The sequence below is a fragment of the Carassius auratus genome, unplaced genomic scaffold (assembly GCF_003368295.1).
Source record: "Carassius auratus strain Wakin unplaced genomic scaffold, ASM336829v1 scaf_tig00215565, whole genome shotgun sequence".
In the NCBI taxonomy this organism is placed as follows: domain Eukaryota; kingdom Metazoa; phylum Chordata; class Actinopteri; order Cypriniformes; family Cyprinidae; genus Carassius; species Carassius auratus.
Genome location: NW_020528142.1, coordinates 1290703 through 1311562, shown reverse-complemented (window position 1 = coordinate 1311562; position 20860 = coordinate 1290703). Strand labels below are relative to the sequence as shown.

The 20860-nt window shown below is 35.5% G+C and overlaps 1 protein-coding gene across 2 annotated transcripts; it reads left to right on the top strand.

Annotated features, from left to right (window-relative positions):
• The first annotated feature begins 1618 nt into the window (after nt 1-1618).
• On the top strand, nt 1619-19802 carry LOC113095040 (N-acetylgalactosaminyltransferase 7-like). 2 transcript variants are annotated; one of them, XM_026260660.1, is made up of 12 exons: nt 1619-2238; nt 3662-4110; nt 9960-10126; nt 12127-12257; nt 12341-12420; nt 13351-13533; nt 15050-15167; nt 15661-15783; nt 15912-16130; nt 16214-16312; nt 16417-16545; nt 18828-19802. In XM_026260660.1, the coding sequence occupies exons 1-12, from the start codon at nt 2113-2115 to the stop codon at nt 18963-18965; spliced, it is 1962 nt and encodes a 653-aa protein (XP_026116445.1). In that variant the 5' UTR covers nt 1619-2112; the 3' UTR covers nt 18966-19802. The 2 variants fall into 2 exon arrangements, with proteins under 2 accessions (XP_026116445.1, XP_026116444.1); XM_026260659.1 differs by lacking the exon at nt 13351-13533 and adding an exon at nt 13023-13205 and having other exon boundaries at nt 1620-2238.
• The last annotated feature ends 1058 nt before the right edge of the window (nt 19803-20860 follow it).

Below are 20860 nucleotides of genomic sequence, written 5' to 3'. Positions count from 1 at the left end.
ATATATATATATATATCTGCAAAGATTTCAAACTTCTTTCACATTGTCATTATGGGGTTTTGTTTGTAGAATTTTGAGGAAAATAATTAAGCAGGATAATGCTGGTTATAGCTAAATAAATAGCAAAAATAATAAATAATAATTATAGCAAAATAAACCCCTTAAAACGAGACCAGATCGCCCTAAATTATTTGCAGTTTTGTACTTTATGCCTTGCTTGCATTTGATTGTGTTTACAATTAAATACGTAATTAAATACATAGAAGATATACTCAGGAAAAAAAGAGGATTTTTTAGTCTTCATTCATTTAGACTTCATCAAAATGTTATGAAACTTGGTTACTCTGTGACACTTGATAAATGAACACACAGAGACAAAAACATAAAAAGGATTATAAAAGGCTAAATTATCTTTTAAAAAAATTGTCACACGTGGTGTTCAGAGTACACAAATGACTGCTATATTAATGGGAAATTGGAAAATACAGAACAATCTACAAATCAGCCATGATGAAATAGTATTTGATGTCTAAATATAATATCCAAATGCAAAACCCAATAAAATTAAGTGCTATTTGAAAATAGACTTACAAGTTAATGCATAAAACAGCCCTATAGAGAGCTATATAGGTTATACAGGTTATGCATGGAGAATATGATTTATTTTCTTCCCCTTTTTTGAATTTAAAGTATACTATATTTATATGATTGTGTTTATATGATTGTGTAAACATACAATATTGCCAAAGAATTATACACAAAGCCAGTCATAAGAAAAAGATGCAATACATAAAACAATATATTTATTATTTCTCCCACCAGATGGCACTGATCTGATACTGGATTTTAGATACCTGTTTGAACACAAACACAACCCATAATCAGAGCTACATATAACTTACAAATTGCAGTCTATAACTGATTCCAAGTTACATGACAGAAATTGTAGTTAGTGACATAATCCATCACATTACACATTTTAGGTAATATAATCACTTCTATATTAATTTTAAATTACCTTTGACCTATCTCGATTTTTTTATATTGCTATTAAAAGGATAATTGTACCATATTGATGTAAAAACACAAAGAGAAAGAAAATATATTCCATTTGTTGTTATAAACAACATGAAGTGCATTAAACATTGTATTATGTCAAGGATTCCCAAACTATATCTATCTTTGGGATATCTTGTATCTATCTATCTATCTATCTATATAGATCCTCATATATATTCATCAGTAGTTGATCCAAAGTTGAAACACTTCCTAATCCTGATTTTTTTATATATATAAACCTAGTGGTCAAACGCTGTGTGGTTACCTGACTAATGGCTGATCCCTGTTTGAAAGTCCACATTCATTTAAAAGATGAAAAATCAATCAATTATTAGTCAATTATTGTTATTGTGCAAACAATAATCATGTAACCCATAAAAGTAACTGTAGTCTGACTACGAGTATTTTAAAATGTAATTTAAATCTAAGACCAAGTGCATACATTTTGGAGACTGATTACGTAATCCAGATTGCATGGATCAGCCACTGCCCAGCTCTGCCTGTAAGAATTTAAGTCATCCAGAACTAACAGCCGTTTATATTTCGGTCTCCTCGGGAGCAACAACAACAACAAGAACAACAACAACAAAAAGCATTCATGCGTGCGTGGCACAAAATCTTTTGCGATAGTTGTGCCTTGTGCCTGTAGACGCAAATCCAGCGACATTTGTGGAAGTCTCCATTACACGTCACCACCCTGCACATCTCGATGTGACCATCTCGACGGGCCTTTTATTTCCTATCAATCAATCACGCATGTCCGTGTGTGTTCATTCACACATCCGTGTGTTCAGATCTCATGGCTGTGTGGCGCGCGCACGCACTCGCACACCTGATTGCTTTTTCTGTAGCACTGTATTTTCGTGACTCAGTCAGTCATAAAGAGGACAGTGGGAGTTTAATTGAATAAAGGAACGAGGAGAGAGAGAGAGAGAGAAAAAGAAACAGAGAGGGAGGGACTCGATGTGGCCATACAGGCTGCGGAGTGTTTATTTATTTGCGCTGGCTTTCCTTTTTCTTACTTTCTTATTATTTGTCAACTAATTTTCCAAAATGAGGTTAAAAGTTGGATTCATCCTTCGAAGTCTACTGGTCATCGGCACGTTTTTGGGGCTGGTTTTGCTTTGGTCTTCGCTGACACCGAAAGGAGTCGACGATAACCCGTTTGCTGGCGTACTGGTAAACTATCTCTTTAATACTCTTGAGTTATCTTAGTGTTTTCATAGTGCTGTTGTGCTGTTAATATCACCGTCTTAGTATTCGGCGGGCTCGGCTAGCATGATGATTAGCATGCTAACTGCTGCGGTTGTCATGGAGATGAGCAGCGAGGAGTGACCGATGAATTGTTACAGACACAGACGTTTATATTCATCCCAAAATGTAACTAAACATGCGTTTCCATTCACGTGAACTAAACCACGGAGATATGGCTGTATGCTGCTAGCATGGAGAGCTAAATGTCGCTTTCTACATCCTGACAAGTGTCAAATTCAGTGGAAACCCGGAAGGTCGTTCTTGTAGTTACTGGTTCTTCATTTGAGACACGCATTTTTTTAATGTAAAATCACATAAAAAGCATATGTTTTCAAGCAAAATGTGATTATTTCCGGTGTTCTTTCTAGATGGTTTGCTGTTTCAGTACTGATTATGGATCAAAGGGGTCTTCGAGATTGAATAGGGGTCGATATGCTTACCGACTGAGTTAAAGGCCGAATATCAACTCGACAATAACTAATATACACCGAAACACAATTCCGTTACTTACACAAGAAATTGTATAGAAATGCGTATAGAAGTGTGTGCACACACTGACACGTGGCACACTTCGCAGATTTTTTCAATTTTCTATCTTGTTTACCTTGGCTTCACATTCTGGCATTGTAGTTAACGTTGGATTTATTTGCACAGATCATATATTATTAGAGTCTCTTTGTTTAAAATCTCTCTTTAGGCTATGTTTTGCATAATAACTTCTTATGTAAATGTTGGCTTGTGTCGGTCTTTGCACATGGCCTATAATGGTCAGAATCTATATTTTGTAAGTAAATGTTTATTGAACCTTTATACAACATATCAAAACAAAATCGTAAAAACATACATGTTTCTTGAGTATTATTTGATACATTAGGCTGATGAAGTAGGATATCGAGACTATGTAGCTTATACTTGAGGATGGTCATTTTTGTGGCTCAAACTGAACAAAATTATGCACTTAGTTGCATTATATGGTCAACATTTATGATATTCAGCTTGTAATGTAAATCGGTGCGATTTTTATGACTGTGTGAGACATCATAGATAAAATGCACATGCATATCAGCTATCTATCTGTATTGCCCAATTTATATGTCTTTGTTTGATGATATTTTATGATCAAAGTTCTGTAGTTTTTATTGTGGGGCAAAACAATGCAACACAATACAGTGATGATTGAGAGATGGACAAATAAACTTTTATTTAAGCCGGATGTAGCATAATTGTTCACATTTTAACATGATTTCTCAAAGTATGGATAATCAAGTGCTCCTTGTGGATTTCAAGTGGATTTCAAAATGAAAGACACAAACGTTTTTATATATTAAAAAAGTGTCTCATTTCATAGGCAGGACGAGATGCAGGTAAACTCTTGCAGCCCAACCTTCCCAACAATGACATGGCTGACCAGTTCAAGCCGGTTGTTCCTTGGCCTCACGTCGAAGGAGTTGAGGTCGATCTGGAGTCTATCCGCCAGAAAAATGGTGACAAGCCAAACCCTGCATTCAAAGCCCAAAACCAACAGAACGACATCCAGAAGCAATATATCACCTTCAAGCCTCATACCAATGTGTATAGTGAACCTGTTTTGAAGAAAGGAATTCTGGGCAACTTTGAGCCTAAGGAGCCTGAGCCTCAGGGGGTACAGGGTGGACCGGGTGAGGGCAGCAAAGCATTCATACTGGGAGCGGAGTACAAAGATTCTGTTCAGGCCAGCATCAAGGAATTTGGCTTTAATATGGTAGCCAGCGACATGATTTCTCTGGATCGAACCATCAGCGACTTGCGACACGAAGAGTGAGTATGAGTATTTTTTATGATGCATTGTTTTTAAAGGCTGTTTGTTTCACAAGATATTAACCGAATGATCCTCTCTTGTTTTAGCGTGTTTGACTACAGTTTATGTGTGTGTGTGTGTGTGTGTATGTATATATGTATATATATATGTATATATATATGTATATATATATAATTAATAATTACTCCTCAAGTTTTTTTAAGATGCTCAGGCCACACAAACTATAGACATTCTGGTCTGAAATGTTTGCTTTCCAAGTTATTTTTGTGATCACACCCAGAAATAAAAAAAATGTAAACAAGCTGTTTCAGTGGCATAGTAGATGACAAACTACCTGCTTCTTTAGCCATGTCGTTTCTCTTTTTTCTTTTTAGTTCCCACTAACAAAAAAGACAAATTTATTATGCTCATGGGAGCATCAAAAATCATAATTTTCATGATGTAACACCATGGGACGTGGAAGTAGCTTGGAAGTACCTTCTGATAGAAAAAGTGTACTGTGTTCCAGTACATTAATGATTGTATTTCATACACTTTTCATTCAGAGAGCAGTTAGTACTCAAAAGATAATGTGCTGTACTCTATAATGCTCCAGATGTTAAATAGAATCGGCATTATGCCCATAATTCAGCCACCAAAATGTTGTTTGGCCACGTCACAGCTGAATGATAAGCTTTAGTCTCTCTCATTATCTCCCTTCAAGCTGGAAAGCTGGATTATCTGCCTTAGACTGCTTTATAAATTTGTACAGCTTCAGAACTGACCTCAGGCTTTAACAGCAGGTCTAACTAACTTCATATCTGACCCCTGTAGGTCATACAGTTTGGATGCCAACTCACGGTTTAACAGGATTTCTTTTCTGACATAATTATAAAATGGTCGCACCTCAAATTTGTCAACAACATGCAGCATCAGCTGTTTAATCATTACTGCAGTTTTATGGCATTGTAGTCCGTGCCACTCCTTTTGCAAAGAGCCTGTTTTGGATGGGTTTTAAAGGGACCTGAAAAATACATGATCATAATTTTATCAACATTACACAATACACTGTTATTTTACCAGCATTCTTCAGAATATCTTATTTTATGTTACACAATCATACAGTTTTAGTATGACACAGGGGAGAGTAAATGATGGCAAAATATTCTGACAAAATATTATAACTAATACTATTCATGAAAATTGTATTGAACTTGACCAGCATATTTATTTATTTATTTTTTGAATTTATATAAATGTGGAAAATTCTATATTAAACAAATAAATAAATCCAGGTCATTCAAATCAGTTCAACTCCATCATGCTTATTCATTCAGCTGCGTTGTAATATCACTGTTACATATTTTGATGCTAGCTTGCTAAAAATCGCTTCTTCCTGGTGAAATCAAACCCTCGATAGTGACTGGATCCAAGTCAGGGCTGAAACAATGTGCACTGCTGTTCTTTGGTACAGGCAAGGTGTAAAGGTAAATGTTACTGGGAACAGAACGACCTGCACTGATCTTTGGTGGCATTTTCATTATTTGTCGGTAAATGGCCCTTTCAAAATTTCAAGAATCCTCAAGCTCTCAGAGAGCTCTTAGATTTACTTACATTTTCTTACTAGTAGTCTTTGCTTAAAAAAAAGTGATTCAGGATCAACCTGAGAACTACTCTGAGTGAGGAAAAGACTAGTGCTGAGTCCCAATTCGCCTACTTATACTACGACCTAAAAGTATGTACTTTTTTTGTGAGGAAAAAGTACATACTTTTGAGTGTGTAGCAAAAGAGTATGCACGTTCTGGGACATACTTCGATGACGTCATGCAACGTGAACGACAACGTGGTTGCCTAGTACGCACACCACAACTGTTAATGTTTCATTCATTCTGTATGTCCAATAACATTTTATTTACTATTTCCATCTTTTTTTCTCATCGTTTTTTTTTTTCACAATACATTTTACAATGTGTTCTTCTACCAAGTTTCTTTTTCCTGTGAAAAGGGCATCATTGGCAATGCGCCAGTTAATGAGGCGCTCAGTATCTTCATCGGACCCTACAAGATAAACACGGTACTTTTTTAGCACAACATAAACCCAATAATATTATGAGACAATAAAATATAACTTTAATTAGGGTTAAACATTTGAATTCTTACACTTAAAAGCTGAGGGCGCATCTCCGCTGCTGCATCCGGCTGCCATGTTTACATCATCGCAAAGCTCCTCCCTCCCGCACGCAATGGGTTGTGGGCAATATTAGCACTTAGAGTGTGCATTGATCTGCACTTCGAATTCTAAAAATTCGGAAATAATAGACCATCCGGGTATCTTTGGAATACTCTTTTCAACATACTACGGACATACTAATTCTAGTTTCGCATACTATTTAGGACGGATAGTATGTGAATTGGGACTCAGCATAAAACTTTAATCTTCGTGAGGAGGCGGGGCTGACCTGATTGCTAGCTATGACATGGTCTTTTGAAGACCGTGATTGGTTGGTTGTCCAAGAAGGAAATAAAAGAGCTCTTTTAAGAGTATGGTCTTTAATAAGCCTTCACTTTGAAATTACAAGTCATTTTTGCTGTTTTACCATTTTCTCTCTCTGTCTCTCTCTCTCTCTCTCAATTCTATTCAATTCGATTCAGTATGTGCTTTATTGGCATGACAGTGCTTACAATGTGTTCCCAAAGCATAGTGTTTAAATTGAATTTAGAACCGATATATATGCAACAGAAACATTCATGTATATACATTTAAAAAGTAGAACAAATTACATTTTAGAATTCTATTCTCTCTCTCTCTCACACACACACACACCCACACACACATTATTTATGTATAAATATACATTTATTTTTATTTACCATGCTGTAGTACTTATCGTATTTTATAGGAATTGAATAGCAACACAAACAGTTCTGAAAGTGCTCTGTGTTTTCACTTTGCTTGTAGAAGGTTGTGATAGACCTGAATCATCACTGCTGCATAGTTGCATTTTTCCAGTTGCAAAACCTGTTAATGTAGTTAATGTAGTGATTTCTGTCACTTGTGGTGCTATGGCATTTCTGCACGGTGTCAGAGAAGACAAACATGATTCCTGCACGAACTAATAGCGTCTTATTAACTCACTGTCATGCATTGTGCAACATTTCTTCTCCCTCTCCGTGTTTCCTCATTTTCTCCTCCGCTAAAGAACCTCTTAAGATCCTGCAGTCTCATATGAGGACATTATGTTTTTGTGAATTTCTCTGAGACTGTACATGCCACAGTTTCACCATGACCACTCCCTCTCCTTGGTTTTCAAAAATGTCTGAAATTAATTTAGTGACACTCTCATGGAAATATGATAATAGTTTGTAATTATCATTTATATCTGTCTCATTTTTTTATTTGTGTGTCATAAATCAACATCTCAGGAAAAAGATGTTCTGGGGTTTCAAATCAAAATATGACTTTCTGTTATGAAACAGGACATTGATTTCATGCATGTCCTCACATGAAGACAACTGAGCTAAAAGCATGTTTATTACGCATTTTGGGAGACATAACAAATGAACAGGAAAATAAATTATATTTCAGTATTCTATGAAATATTATATATTATTATCTTGTCAATTGTTACTCCCATTTTTACACTTATTGTTTCATTACATGTTGCCCCAAACACACATTAATATGCAAATTAAAAGTCTCTTAAAAGTCCTCGTCCATACTCCTAACATTTTTAGACCCTCTTTTAAGGATTAAGATGTTTTCTGGATTACGTTTTTCTTTAATGAGATCTTGTCTTTAATTTTAAGAGGAAATCATTTTCTTTCTAGGAGCAACTCTTTTGTGTTAAGAATTTTCATGAATACAGGCCCAGGTCTGTTAGATGTATGTATCTCTCTCAGACTTAATTATGCTGATTTAAACCATAACATGATTACATTAGAGCATTTGCATTGGTTGTATTTTCTTTTGAGATAATGAATTGTTAGTGAGTGTACACAGTGTTACCAACTTTTGTCTGAAGATGTCAGTGTTTTCTCTGAAGTGAGGATTTGCTTCCGTTTATAATCTACTCATGCCTTCCTCATGAGACAAACACGCTGAAGCATGTTAACAGCGAATCATTTTGTCATTTTAAGTCTGATATCTTTGTTTGTTGGCGCAAACTGGATTTTTGAGGCAGTCGTTAAAACGACATCGCACATTGGGACATGAAGGGAAACACATGAAATTATACACCCTTTTGTTTCATGCATTTAAAGTCTCCAGTTAATCAATCACATATATAACATATTCCAGCCTTTAAAGAAACTGTCAGAATACACTTCTACCCTTAAATGGACATCAATTTGAGATTTATTTTTTAATTTAGGCTAAATAAAATCAGGTTAACTGCACTGCCATTACTAGAGAGACCCTAACTAACCCTTGTTTTGAATTTCAAAGCTAGCTTGCTAAATAAAGACTTCAACCACTACAAGGATGTGGCTTTTGTGCTTCTTGATTCTGACAGCATTTGTAGTTCTTCTATAGTAACTTCTTAGCAGCCTAAGCACTTAAAACTCACATTTGTAATTTATATTCTAGAACAAAATATGAAAGTCTCTTCCAGTTATCTCATCAAGATCATATTTTACACAAATCCAAAACTGGTTTTCAGATAACTCAATAGAAAATCTATAGCACATGATGAAATTAGCCCTCTGAGTTGGCCTACAAATTGACGTCACGACTGAATATTATTTCAGAGATTCATTGATAAAATTAGCTAAAACATGTAAGTAAATAGCATCAATCGCTGTGGTTTGAATACTAATTCCTAACATTTATATAGCGCTTTTCTAAGCACACAAAGCGCTTTAAATGAACGGGGGAATCCCTCATCCACCACCAATGATGAACATTTAGCATTAGCATTTTATGGTGGCAGCTTGTTTTTGAGTAGTGCAGCACACCCTGATCTCCATCGAGACTGAATGTCACGGGAGTGAGTTGCTCTTCCAGTTGAGTGGCTTTACCATGCTATGCTATACGAGTTATACCTTATGACTTGTGTTACATGGCACTTACATCTGATTTTAAAAGAGGTTCAACTGCCATAAGAAAAAATTATTGCCTGCAGTATGTTGCAGACAGGAAACCTTTTTTTTATTTTCTTCTTTTTTGGTTTTGGGAAGGAAATGTTTTGTTTGTTACAACATCTAATGAGTTTAATCAAGCCTATATTACATGCATAGGCTTAGCTTAGGCAGATCTATATCCTATTTACTTTAGACAGCAATAGTTTCTTCAAATATACATTTTCTGTTTTGTAAGCTCCTCAAGCTTTTACTTTAAAACTTCTGTTTGCACTATATATACCCTAGTGCAAATAACCCACCTGGAGTCTACAAACAAAGCCAAGATAGTTTTAATTATTATGCTTTTTTTTAGCTTATTCTTAAATTTCATAGCTCAAGTAGGCGTGACATTTAATATTTTTCCAATTACCTATATATTTCTACTGTAACTCTTTAAAAATAAGATTGATTAAACAAAATGTCTTCTCCAGTCCTGCACACAACTGTCAGTTATCTGCTGCAAATGAATGAAACTTGATAAAGAAACTTTAATTTCGAGCTTAGAAATAGAATGAGGAAGTGTGTGTTGGGCATTGCTCTCCCTTTATAAAGAGGAAACAGTGTGCAAAGTTGCTGTTTCCTGTCTCACAAATTCAATTGCTTCCACAGGATGGAGGTGGATGCAAGTGTGTAAGACTCTACCACTAATGCATGCTATACTGTGTGTGCAAGTGAACACCATGAGATCAACTCCACAACAGCACTGACTTCCAAAATAGTGTGCTTTATAACGATGTATATTTGTCTGTAGGTGTAAATACTGGCACTATGATGAAAACCTCCTCACCTCCAGTGTGATCATTGTCTTCCATAATGAGGGCTGGTCCACCTTGATGAGGACGGTGCACAGCGTCATCAAAAGAACCCCAAGGAAATACCTGGCTGAGATTGTCATGATAGATGACTTTAGTAACAAAGGTAGTGTGAAAATTGTTTTCATTTCTTCATCAAACACTCTACGTTAGCATGTGTGTACTCTGTGATTGTCCCTTTTTTAAAGTCAGCACACATACTGGCCTTATTTTATTCAAATATAAATAATATTACTAGGGGGGTCCCCGACTAAGGATTTTCATAGTCGGATCGGAATTTTTCGAATCTTTCAGATATTCGATTGATAGTCGAATATGTTTGGGGGCGGGGCAAAACACATTGAGTCAAGTCAGACATTGGACAGCCATAATTACTTATGTTGACACAAACTGGGGAAATGTGTAACAAATGCCTCGCAGATACAAACGGGGTAAATAATGTTTTGATGTTTTGATTAAAACAGTTAACACTAAACGTCAGCGAAACCCAAACAATTCAACATTTTTACAGTAGTGCTCTCATTATAAAGTTAGCCTATATGACAGTAGTTATTAATGTTCTGCATTTCTGTTTTGAGGGGCATGCGCTGAAGATGACCAGTAGAGTGTCACAGTTGATAGCACGTTTTTAATCAATGGAATTAAACTCATAATTTCATATAGAATATGCTTTGTTATTTATACAACATAACATTAATATTAAGACTTCTAGGATATCTGCAAAATGAGCCCGAATGCACATGAACATATCTGCGGGGCTCTGAATGAACTCATTTTGTGGACGCGTTCTTCATGAAACAATGTGCAGAAACACAGCAGCTAAACTCAAAAAAATTCACAGTGTTTTATGAGAATGCTCCTCTGTCGGTCATGGATTATGAAAAGTGTAACATAAATCTATAGGGGTGGTTGGATTATTTAAGCTTCTTTCTTTTCAGATTATTATTCATGTCTTAATCATAATAGGCTGCATATTAACTTATTGGGAGAAAACCGCAAGTTCAATGTGAAATCAGACATTTGAGCTCCCCCATATAGTCAGAATGGCATAATCAATAACACCCCGTGAATATTCAACTGTGAGATTGGTAGTCGAATCAGGCTCCTCGAATCGTAGCATCGAATCGTCGACTATTTGGGGTCACCCCTAAATATTACTATTATTTATTTATTTCATGTTGACTCAATATAACTGATTTATTACTCACCCTTATGTTGTTCCAAACCTGTAAGACCTTCATAGATCTTCTCAACACAAATTAAGATATTTATGATGAAATTCTCCTAAATATGACTACAGAATGTTTTTTTTTTTTTTGCTGTTGCTTGGTGGTCCTCGGTTTTCAAGATACTCTGTGATTTATGTTTATCACTGTCTTTGAGCAGTTACTGGTTTTTCAGGTTTAAGAAAGTGAGGCATGTTTTAGTTTTTATGCCCCTCTCTAGAGAGTCTATTCTGCACTCCTAAGTGAAAGAGACATATCGTTGCCTCAAACTGTAGGCGGTCTGCCTGAAGACTAATGCCGGGCACTTGTTCATTAATATGGAGCAAGCAGTCTGTTACTGAATAGAGATCATTACTCTTTAAGAGATCGCTCACTGGGGAACTATGAATGAATGCAGTGCTGCAGACTTAGCCGATAAGAATCAATAAAGGGCGTACAGGCTCAGAATGTTTCATGCATTTAGTAATAAAGGTCAGTAAAACTTTGTTGATACCGCACACGGTTTCGATTTGTTTTTCAAATGCAATCTTTAGGGCTGACTGTCTACACTGTTTTTTTGCAAGTGGTCAAATTGGATCCACTTGCTCTGGTATAATCAATGTATTGTATATGTACACTGGTTGCTATAGTAATTATGTAGGTGTGAGCAATTCGGCAAAAACTTTCTTTTACAACTGAGCAAGCAAGCTATAATTAATATGTGCAGGCAGAAACCTGGAATTTTTTCCTCTGCACGTTATATCGCTCATGCCGTATTGCCATGGTGCTAATGCAGTACATTAGATTATATATATGTGTGTGTGTGTGTGTGTGTGTGTGTGTGTGTATATGTGCTCTGACAGTTTTTGTTCTTGTTTGCATGTGTTCTCTCTCTCATTAGTTCATCTTAAAGAGAGGCTGGAGGACTACATAAAGCAATGGAATGGTTTGGTCAAACTGTTCCGCAATGAGAAGAGAGAGGGTCTGATCCAGGCCAGGAGCATAGGAGCCCGCAAAGCCACTCTGGGACAGGTTTGGGCCCAATTGTCAACATACTGTTTAATGGGTCTACACATAAATGTGATTTGTTTGTCACACTATGGTTCTTTCCTAAGGTGCTGATCTACCTCGATGCTCATTGTGAAGTTGGGGTGAACTGGTACGCCCCGCTTGTGGCCCCCATTTCAAAAGATCGGTATGATTTAAGCTGTAAGATGATTTGTGCCCGCTGAAAGAGACTTCGAGGAGATTATTTACTCTATAAATAAGTTTAATTTAGTTTAAAATGCAAGTGCTGGGTTCTAGAAGTGTATTTTCCTATTCATGCTGATTTCATAATTATGAAAAATCTTATACAATTCTTTAAATAAAAAGTTTTAAATTGGACGACTCTGAAAAGGTCATGTGGTGTAACCTAAAATGTTTTCCTTGCACCTACAGATGAGTGTTCACATCATTGATCAGTTATGTTTGTAAATATTGTACAAGTTAAATTTTTTTATATTTTTCAAGTGATATATTATAAATTGCACCACGACGTACAGTCTGAACATTTGTATTGTCATCAAAATGTCAAGTTTCTGCACTGCAATGGTCTCATCTATGAAATAATCATGTTTCATGTTTCTGTTTATTGGTTGAACCACATGTTGTTAGTTATCTGGAAAAGTTATTCGAATATTAATATAAAATATAATTTCTGTAAAAAATATATATATATTTCTAATGTACTACCCAGGTATGTTTTATTTTCTTTTTTAAATCTTAACCTAAATGTATGTTGTGTTAATGTTGCAGAACGGTCTGCACAGTACCGTTGATAGATTACATAGACGGCAATGATTATACCATAGAGCCACAGCAGGGAGGGGATGAGGACGGTCTGGCGCGAGGCGCCTGGGACTGGAGCCTCCTGTGGAAAAGAGTCCCTCTCAGCAGCAGGGAGAAGGCTAAGAGAAAGCATAAGACAGAGCCTTATCGGTAAACTTCCACCCTCCCATAAGCATGATCATTAAACCCATTCTGTCTCTCTCTTGTTTTGTCTCCCCCGTCTCCTTGTCTGTGTGTGTGTGTATGTATGTCCATGTTTGCTTGCATCTCCTCCATCCTCTGTGGACATGTTTAGAACGGTGTGCACAGTGCCTCTCATAGATGCTATTAATGGCAAGGTTTTCACCATCGAGGCCCAGGCAGGCGGAGACGAGGATGGCTTTGCCAGAGGAGCATGGGACTGGAGCATGCTTTGGAAACGCGTGCCTCTGACTAGCAGGGAGAAGCAGAAGAGACTTACTAGAACTGAGCCCTATCGGTAATTTAGAGCCATAATCCTGAGCTGATTAGGGCTGACCACAATACACATAATTGGAGAGACCTTGATTCTCACTTATAAACACTGGTGGTGGTCTGCCTATTTTTGCTTCTTTATCAGTTTGGCTCTTATGACACTCATTAAATACTTTCCACCGTGTGCTAAAGTGGTATACTAACTGCTATGAAGTGGTCATAACACAATGAAGTGATTTTAGCGAGGCAAAATTTATTTCTAAAGCACATTTAAAACCGCAGCTGCTGTCCAAAGTGCTGTACAGTAAGAGCATAAAAAATACCAAAAAAACGAAATACTTCAGATATTATGACTCGACCATGGCTGTTCTGGTAGAGTCACTACTACTAGAACTACTAAACTAATGACTCATAGACCTTGTTTCTGCTTCTCTTTGCATGCTGTCTCCATTCTGCTGTGTCTGCAAACTTATCTCACCTGTGGTAGTGACGTGGCATAAGCATGCCCAAGTGCATGTTCCTAGTCACCAAATGGGAAAATGTGTATGCTACTTACATTTTTACTTTAACTTCTTTTACAGTGTTATAATATGCAGTTTCTGTCCGCTTCTCTGCAATAAAGTTTTCAAAAGCAGTTTAATGCTACACAACAGAAACAAGTTGGAACACAATCGAAACAAGCCACAATACAGCAAAAAAATGTTGTGACAATTTCTTTGTGTAATGGAGATTTCGTCTAAATTATCGCAGCACAACGGAATTAGTACAAAACAAAGAATTTAACAAAAAAACATTTAAACAAAACAACGAAAACGAGCCAAAACAGCGCAAAACTGTTGTGACAATTTCATTCTGCTATGCAGATTTCATCAAAATTAGCGCAACACAAAACAAACCATAACACAACGAAATTACCACAACACAATGGAAACAAGCCACAACACAGCAAAACTGTTGTGACAATTTCTTTGTGTTATGGAGATTTTGTCGAAATAATCACAACATAATGGAAACAAACCGTAACACAGCGAAATTAGCACAACACAACGGAAACAAGTCGCAACACAGCAAAACTGTTGTGACAATTTCATTGTGTTATGGAGATTTTGTTGTGTTGTACATTATGGCCACCATTTAAAGGCACTGAGACAAAACAAGCATTTCTATTTAAATGGGAATTCTTTTTTATTTATAAGTATGACAACTTTTTACTGCTTGTTTTGGTGTCTCTTTGGTTTCTTTTTTTTTTTTCACCTCATGAATTTGATTTTAAAATGTGTTGTTTAGACTGTTCAAACTCACTTTACATGTGGCAAAACAAACACACATTATTATTATTAGAATATTGGTAAAAAAAAAAAAAAAAAAACCATAAAGCTTATCAAAATATGACAACAACAACAACAACAAAAACACTAAATGAATTTCAGTTTTCCTGCCAGTCTAAACAAGGCCTTTTGTAGTAGTGTTCTAAAATACAATACTGTATGTGTGTGAAATGTAAAGGGGGAACATTCCTGACAGGTAAATATGTGTATCAGGTCTCCTGCGATGGCTGGAGGACTCTTCGCAATAGAAAGAGATTTCTTCTTCGAGCTGGGCCTCTATGATCCAGGCCTTCAGATCTGGGGAGGAGAAAACTTTGAGATATCCTACAAGGTAAACTTTTACTTTAAATTGCTTATGCGCTCTTTTTAAATTTTACTCTATTTTTTATTTTCTTTCTCCAAAGTGTGCATACTGTTTCAATTTTTTTTTTCTTTTTCTCTATTACACCAACATACTGATTCTGATTTGTCACTTTCATGTCATTCAATCAATTCTGAATAATGATATTTAGTCAATGGCAATATTTGACTGCTCAGTTTTTCTTATAAAGCTGTGCTTTTGTACAATCTTACCAAATGTCTCTACAAATAGCGTAATACAATTTCACTCAAATCAATAATTCATTCCCATTTATTGATTTGAGTAAAATAGTAAAAAAAAAAAAAAAAATGAAATGTAATCTGCAGACAGTCTTTATCACAAAATAAACTTCAGGGTGTTTTATCCTCAATATTAATTGCACAAAGTAGCATATTTATCCCACTTGAGCAGTTTGTGCGTGAACACTTTCTGAATCCCTGCCATGTGTGTGTGTCATGTGTAGATATGGCAGTGTGGTGGGCAGCTTCTGTTCGTGCCATGTTCCCGGGTGGGGCACATCTACCGTCTGCAGGGCTGGCAGGGAAACCCACCTCCAGCTCATGTAGGCTCGTCCCCCACACTTAAGGTCAGTTCAACCCTCTTTTTTTTATAAACATGCTTTTCTGACTCTGGAAAAAAAAAGCTGGTTCACAGCTATACTTTACACTTTAAATCCAGTCTGTAACCTCCACTCTCCTCTTTGGCTGCTTGTAGAACTATGTGCGAGTGGTGGAGGTGTGGTGGGATGAGTATAAAGACTATTTCTACGCAAGTCGACCGGAAACACTGACGCTGGCCTACGGAGACATCAGCAGCTTAAAAAAGTTCAGAGAGGAACATCGCTGCAAGAGCTTCAAGTGGTTCATGGAAGAGATCGCCTATGACATCCCTCTACATTACCCACTGCCTCCAAAGAATGTGGAATGGGGAGAGGTGCTTATATTATCAATACAAAGAAAAACAGTTGAAACTGGTTTAAAGATATTGGTATTTGGCATCATTTTCTCTTTCAATAGATCCGTGGGTTTGAGACCAGCTACTGCATCGACAGCATGGGCCACACCAATGGTGGCAATGTCGAAATTGGGCCTTGTCATAGAATGGGTGGAAATCAGGTAAAGGAAAATGATTAACAGCAGTACTTTACTTTTTAGTGTGCTTTTTGTTTTTGTTTTCCTCTCTCACGCCCATTTGATTTTGCTTATGCCTTTTTTTTTAGCTCTTTAGAATTAATGACGCAAACCAGCTCATGCAGTATGACCAGTGCCTGACAAAGGGGGGAGACGGAACTGCTGTCATGATAACACACTGCAACTTAAACGAGCACACAGAGTGGAGATATTTTAAGGTATGACACAGGAGGTATCAAGCCATCTTTGGCATTGGTTTCAGAATTAAAAAAAAAAACTGCAATTTTTAAAACAAATAAATCATTTTCATTACATCAAAACAATTGTAATATTATTTTTTTTTGTTAAATCCTATACACAAATGAAGTTGTATATGACACTTTACAATATGTTTCAGTTGTATAATATTATATTGGTTGGAAGAAATAACAATAAAAATGCTTCTACATTAATCTTTATTGATTTTTAAAAATTTATTATATGCAGAGAGATTTTATTCAGTGTTTTTGATAGAACATCTTATTCTCACCAAGGCTTTATTTATTTGATAAAGTTCAGTAAAAACAACAATATTGTGAAATATTCTATATGAATATATTTTAACATGCTATTTATTCATATGATGGCAGAGCTATTTTTTTTAGCAGCCATTGCACTAGTTTTCAGAAATCATTCTTATATGCCGATTTGCTGCTCAGGAAACATTTTGTATTATCATCAAGCATAATATTTTTTTCTGAAAACCATAATATTTGATTTTTTGGTGAATGGAATATATATATATTAGGGCTGTCAAATGATTAAAATTTTTAATCAAATTAATCAGAATTTTCAGTGGATTAATCAGGATTAATCACTATTTGCAATTACACCTGAATCCTAACCATTTTTTTTTTCTGAAATGCATACCAAAAGATAAATAACAGGACACAGATACATAATTTTTATGTATTGATTCATCAATATGTGGTTCTTTTTTTCTGAATTTCAAAAGTTTAACTTTTACTTAGATCAAATTTACCTGAGCACTATATCAAACCATGCCATTTTACTACAGATAGTGTTAGAGTTTTAGGTGAACCAGTGGTTAAATATAGGCACATATCTATGAAATTATGCATAGAAACTCGAAAGAATTAACTCAGAAACACAAACATGCTCCACCATCACATAAGCAGCACTCTGGGCACTCTTGTTTTTGGGATATGTTCATTTGCTCTGCCACAATACTTTAGGATCGATATTTTCACGTTCTGAAGGCTTCAAGTGCCAGTAAAACCAAATAAAAATGCATATGCTTTTCCAAACAGCTGTAATTTTCGCTGCATTGCATGTAGGCGTTCTGCGCATGCGCAGTTTGAAACACAGGACGCTATAACAGGAAGAAGCTCCAGCGTACCAAAGTCGTCTCTGTTAATCGAGCTTGGCATGAATGTATTTGAGAGTAAACGGGGTAAAACCTTAAGCTTCCTCTGTGTTTTCGTCGCGGCGCTCGCCGCTGTTTTTTTAAATCTTGAGAATTCAGAGATCGACGAGACTTTCCTGACATGAATAATTTGTCACACTGCGCATGCGTGAAATGCATGAAAAATGTTGACGTAATTAACAACAAACAACTAATTAACGTCGTTAACGCGCTATTTTTGACAGCCCTAATATATATATATATATATATATATATATATATATATATATATATATATTTGTACAATGTAAAAGTCTTTTCAGTCATTTTTGATTAATTTAACGAGTCCTTAAAGGTACACTGTGTAACTTTCTAGTGATTAATAAACTAAACAGCACATGTCTTGCGGAACAACATTTTAGACAGAGTTACTTCTCTCTGTTTGTCATGAGCTACTGGGCTACTCCGCAGCTGTTGTTGTCCGGACAGGTCTAAAGTCATCCTGATGTTATATTACATGCGTTCCGTAGTGATTAAGAATTCAATAAAAACACTGTTTGGAAGTTAGATTCATGATGTACTTGCTCATTATATAATTATATATATATATATGTATGTGTGTGTGTGTGTGTGTGTGTGTGTGTGTGTGTGTGTGTGTGTGTATATATATATATATATATATATATACATATATATATATATATATATATATATATATATATATATATATACATATATATACACACATATATATACATATATATATATAATTATTATTATTATTTTTTTATTATTATTATTTTTTTTTTACAAAAAAAGTTTAGTGTACCTCAATGAATAAAAGTATTAATATATTTGACCCCAAACCTTTGAACAATAGTAAAATATAAAACATAATATCTTTTAGTTAATGAGTGGTTAACAAACATGTATTAACAATGAACAAATAATATGCCAAACTAAACTAGATTAAAACGTAGTAATAAATACTGTACAAATAGTGTTTTTTAATAGTGTTTGTTGGCAAACTTTACTCTTGTACCTCGCTGTATAGATTCTTGATTGAACTTTTCCAATGCTTCTGACTTCTCATAGGATCTACATCGATTCACACATATACCTACAGGGAAATGCTTGGATCGCTCTGATGTCTTGCACAAAGTTTATATAACTGACTGTGACAACAGCAAGAGCTCGCAGAAGTGGGAGATGAACAACATTGTGGCAGTTTGAGAGCCAGGCTCAAATGTGCTTCAAGGATAAACACTGACTACAGCAACAGGTTTTACCAGTATACATTGACTCATTAAATTTTAGTCATCACCCGAAGAACTCTGAACTCTGATCATAAACAAACTTTATTTTTTTCTCCATTGAAGACAATGTTTACATCGGTTCATCCCCAGTGTCCATCACATGGGTTTTTCTTGTGAATCTGTGGATTGGAGGGGTCTACCTAACAGAATGTTTTTCCCTTTCACAGAATGTGCACAATGTGTGCTGAGATGAATTATCTAATACCACTTTTGTTGCTGCTCCATTATAAAATGCAGGTTGTCCATCAAGTAATAGAATGCATATATTTTTTTAACACTGGACTTTCATCATGTTTGAGGTGACAACCTGCCCCTTGAACTATTTTCGTCTTTGGCACAATGGCACTTTTTTTTGCCGTATACTATGGGTAAAGAATGGGACTGGAGAGAAAAGGGAAATGGGGATATAGGGTTGACAATGATTAAAAAAAAAAAAAATCAATAAATTTATTTTTGTCTACTGCATTAAAAAGTTAGCTTGGATGGGGGAATAGATGTTTATTTGTATGCGAAAATCAACGTTTGATTCTAATAATATTCATGGCCGAAAATCATCTCGAGCAAGTGGAGCAAAGATATGTATTAAGGGCAAGAATGATTGCAATGTGTAAATTTGTGTTTGTTTTCTACAATGTAAATATGATAATTTCTAAATTAACATTTTGAGATTTGGTGAGCTTCCCAATGAAGGTGTAAATATCTAACTTATAATGGTTGTTTTCTCAAGAAAATAAATGGAGCATTTTTACCAGTCTGCTGTTGTATGAAATTGCTTTTTGTAGTAGGGTTAAATTATATTTTAACCATTTTGAATTTTAAATGATCGTCAGGATAACATTTTTTGTTTGGCACTTTCCATAAATAGGGTATCCCATTGGTTGCCAGTTTTTAAGAAGCATAAATCACATCTTTTCTGTAGTAAAATGATGTTAGTTGAAATCTAATTAATATATGGAACCATGAAAAGTAGGCCATTTAAGCGCGTTTAATACTGAAGCCACACTATTGTTTTCACACACTACAGTGACTTGATGGAGTTGTTCCAAATTGTGTTTAAAAGTTGCATAGCTTAAATTTTAAAAGCTAAACAGGTTTTAATTAGTAGGTTGAAATTGTGTTTGCTTAAATAAAGAACCAGCTCCCTTTATAGAGAAAAGTTTCATGCTATTTTTTACTCTGTTTTTGGAAAGTGCCTACTAAAAAATGGAAGTGATCCCAAGCATTTGAATAATTAAAAATGACTGTGTGCTGCTTAGGTTGTACAAGGCAGTAAATTGAGCATGTGCAGGAAAAGCATCAGCTTTGCAGCAGTCTCTTGAATGCAGGTTAGATGATGTCATGTGTATGATATACAGCACACCTCATTGTCGCTGCATAGAACAATATACCCAACCTGTATATAGAACCACTTGTCGCTTTGCAAAGTAAAAGCTAAACAGAACAGAAATCATTAATGCACTCAAGTCTAACTCTGGTTACAGATGAGGTTGAATATGCATTTACGCCTCATCCATTGGGAAATTAGTTTTTATCTCTTTAAGTCAACCAAATGGCTAAAAATGAGATTAAAAAAAAAAAGGTTTAAGTTCTTATGGCTACCTCACAATAAGCAGCCTAACTGGTCAGGGGATAAATAAATGGTTCAAAGTCTATTAGAAGTACAAAACTTTTTTTAATGTAGCGTTGCACCTGCTTGTAAAACTAGGAGTACATGCAGAACAGCTTTAAGAGTTCTAGATCTAAAGCAGAACTGAACAACCCAAATGGTTTTTAGTTTGAAACTTAAATACAGTTTGCCTATTCCATTATCAT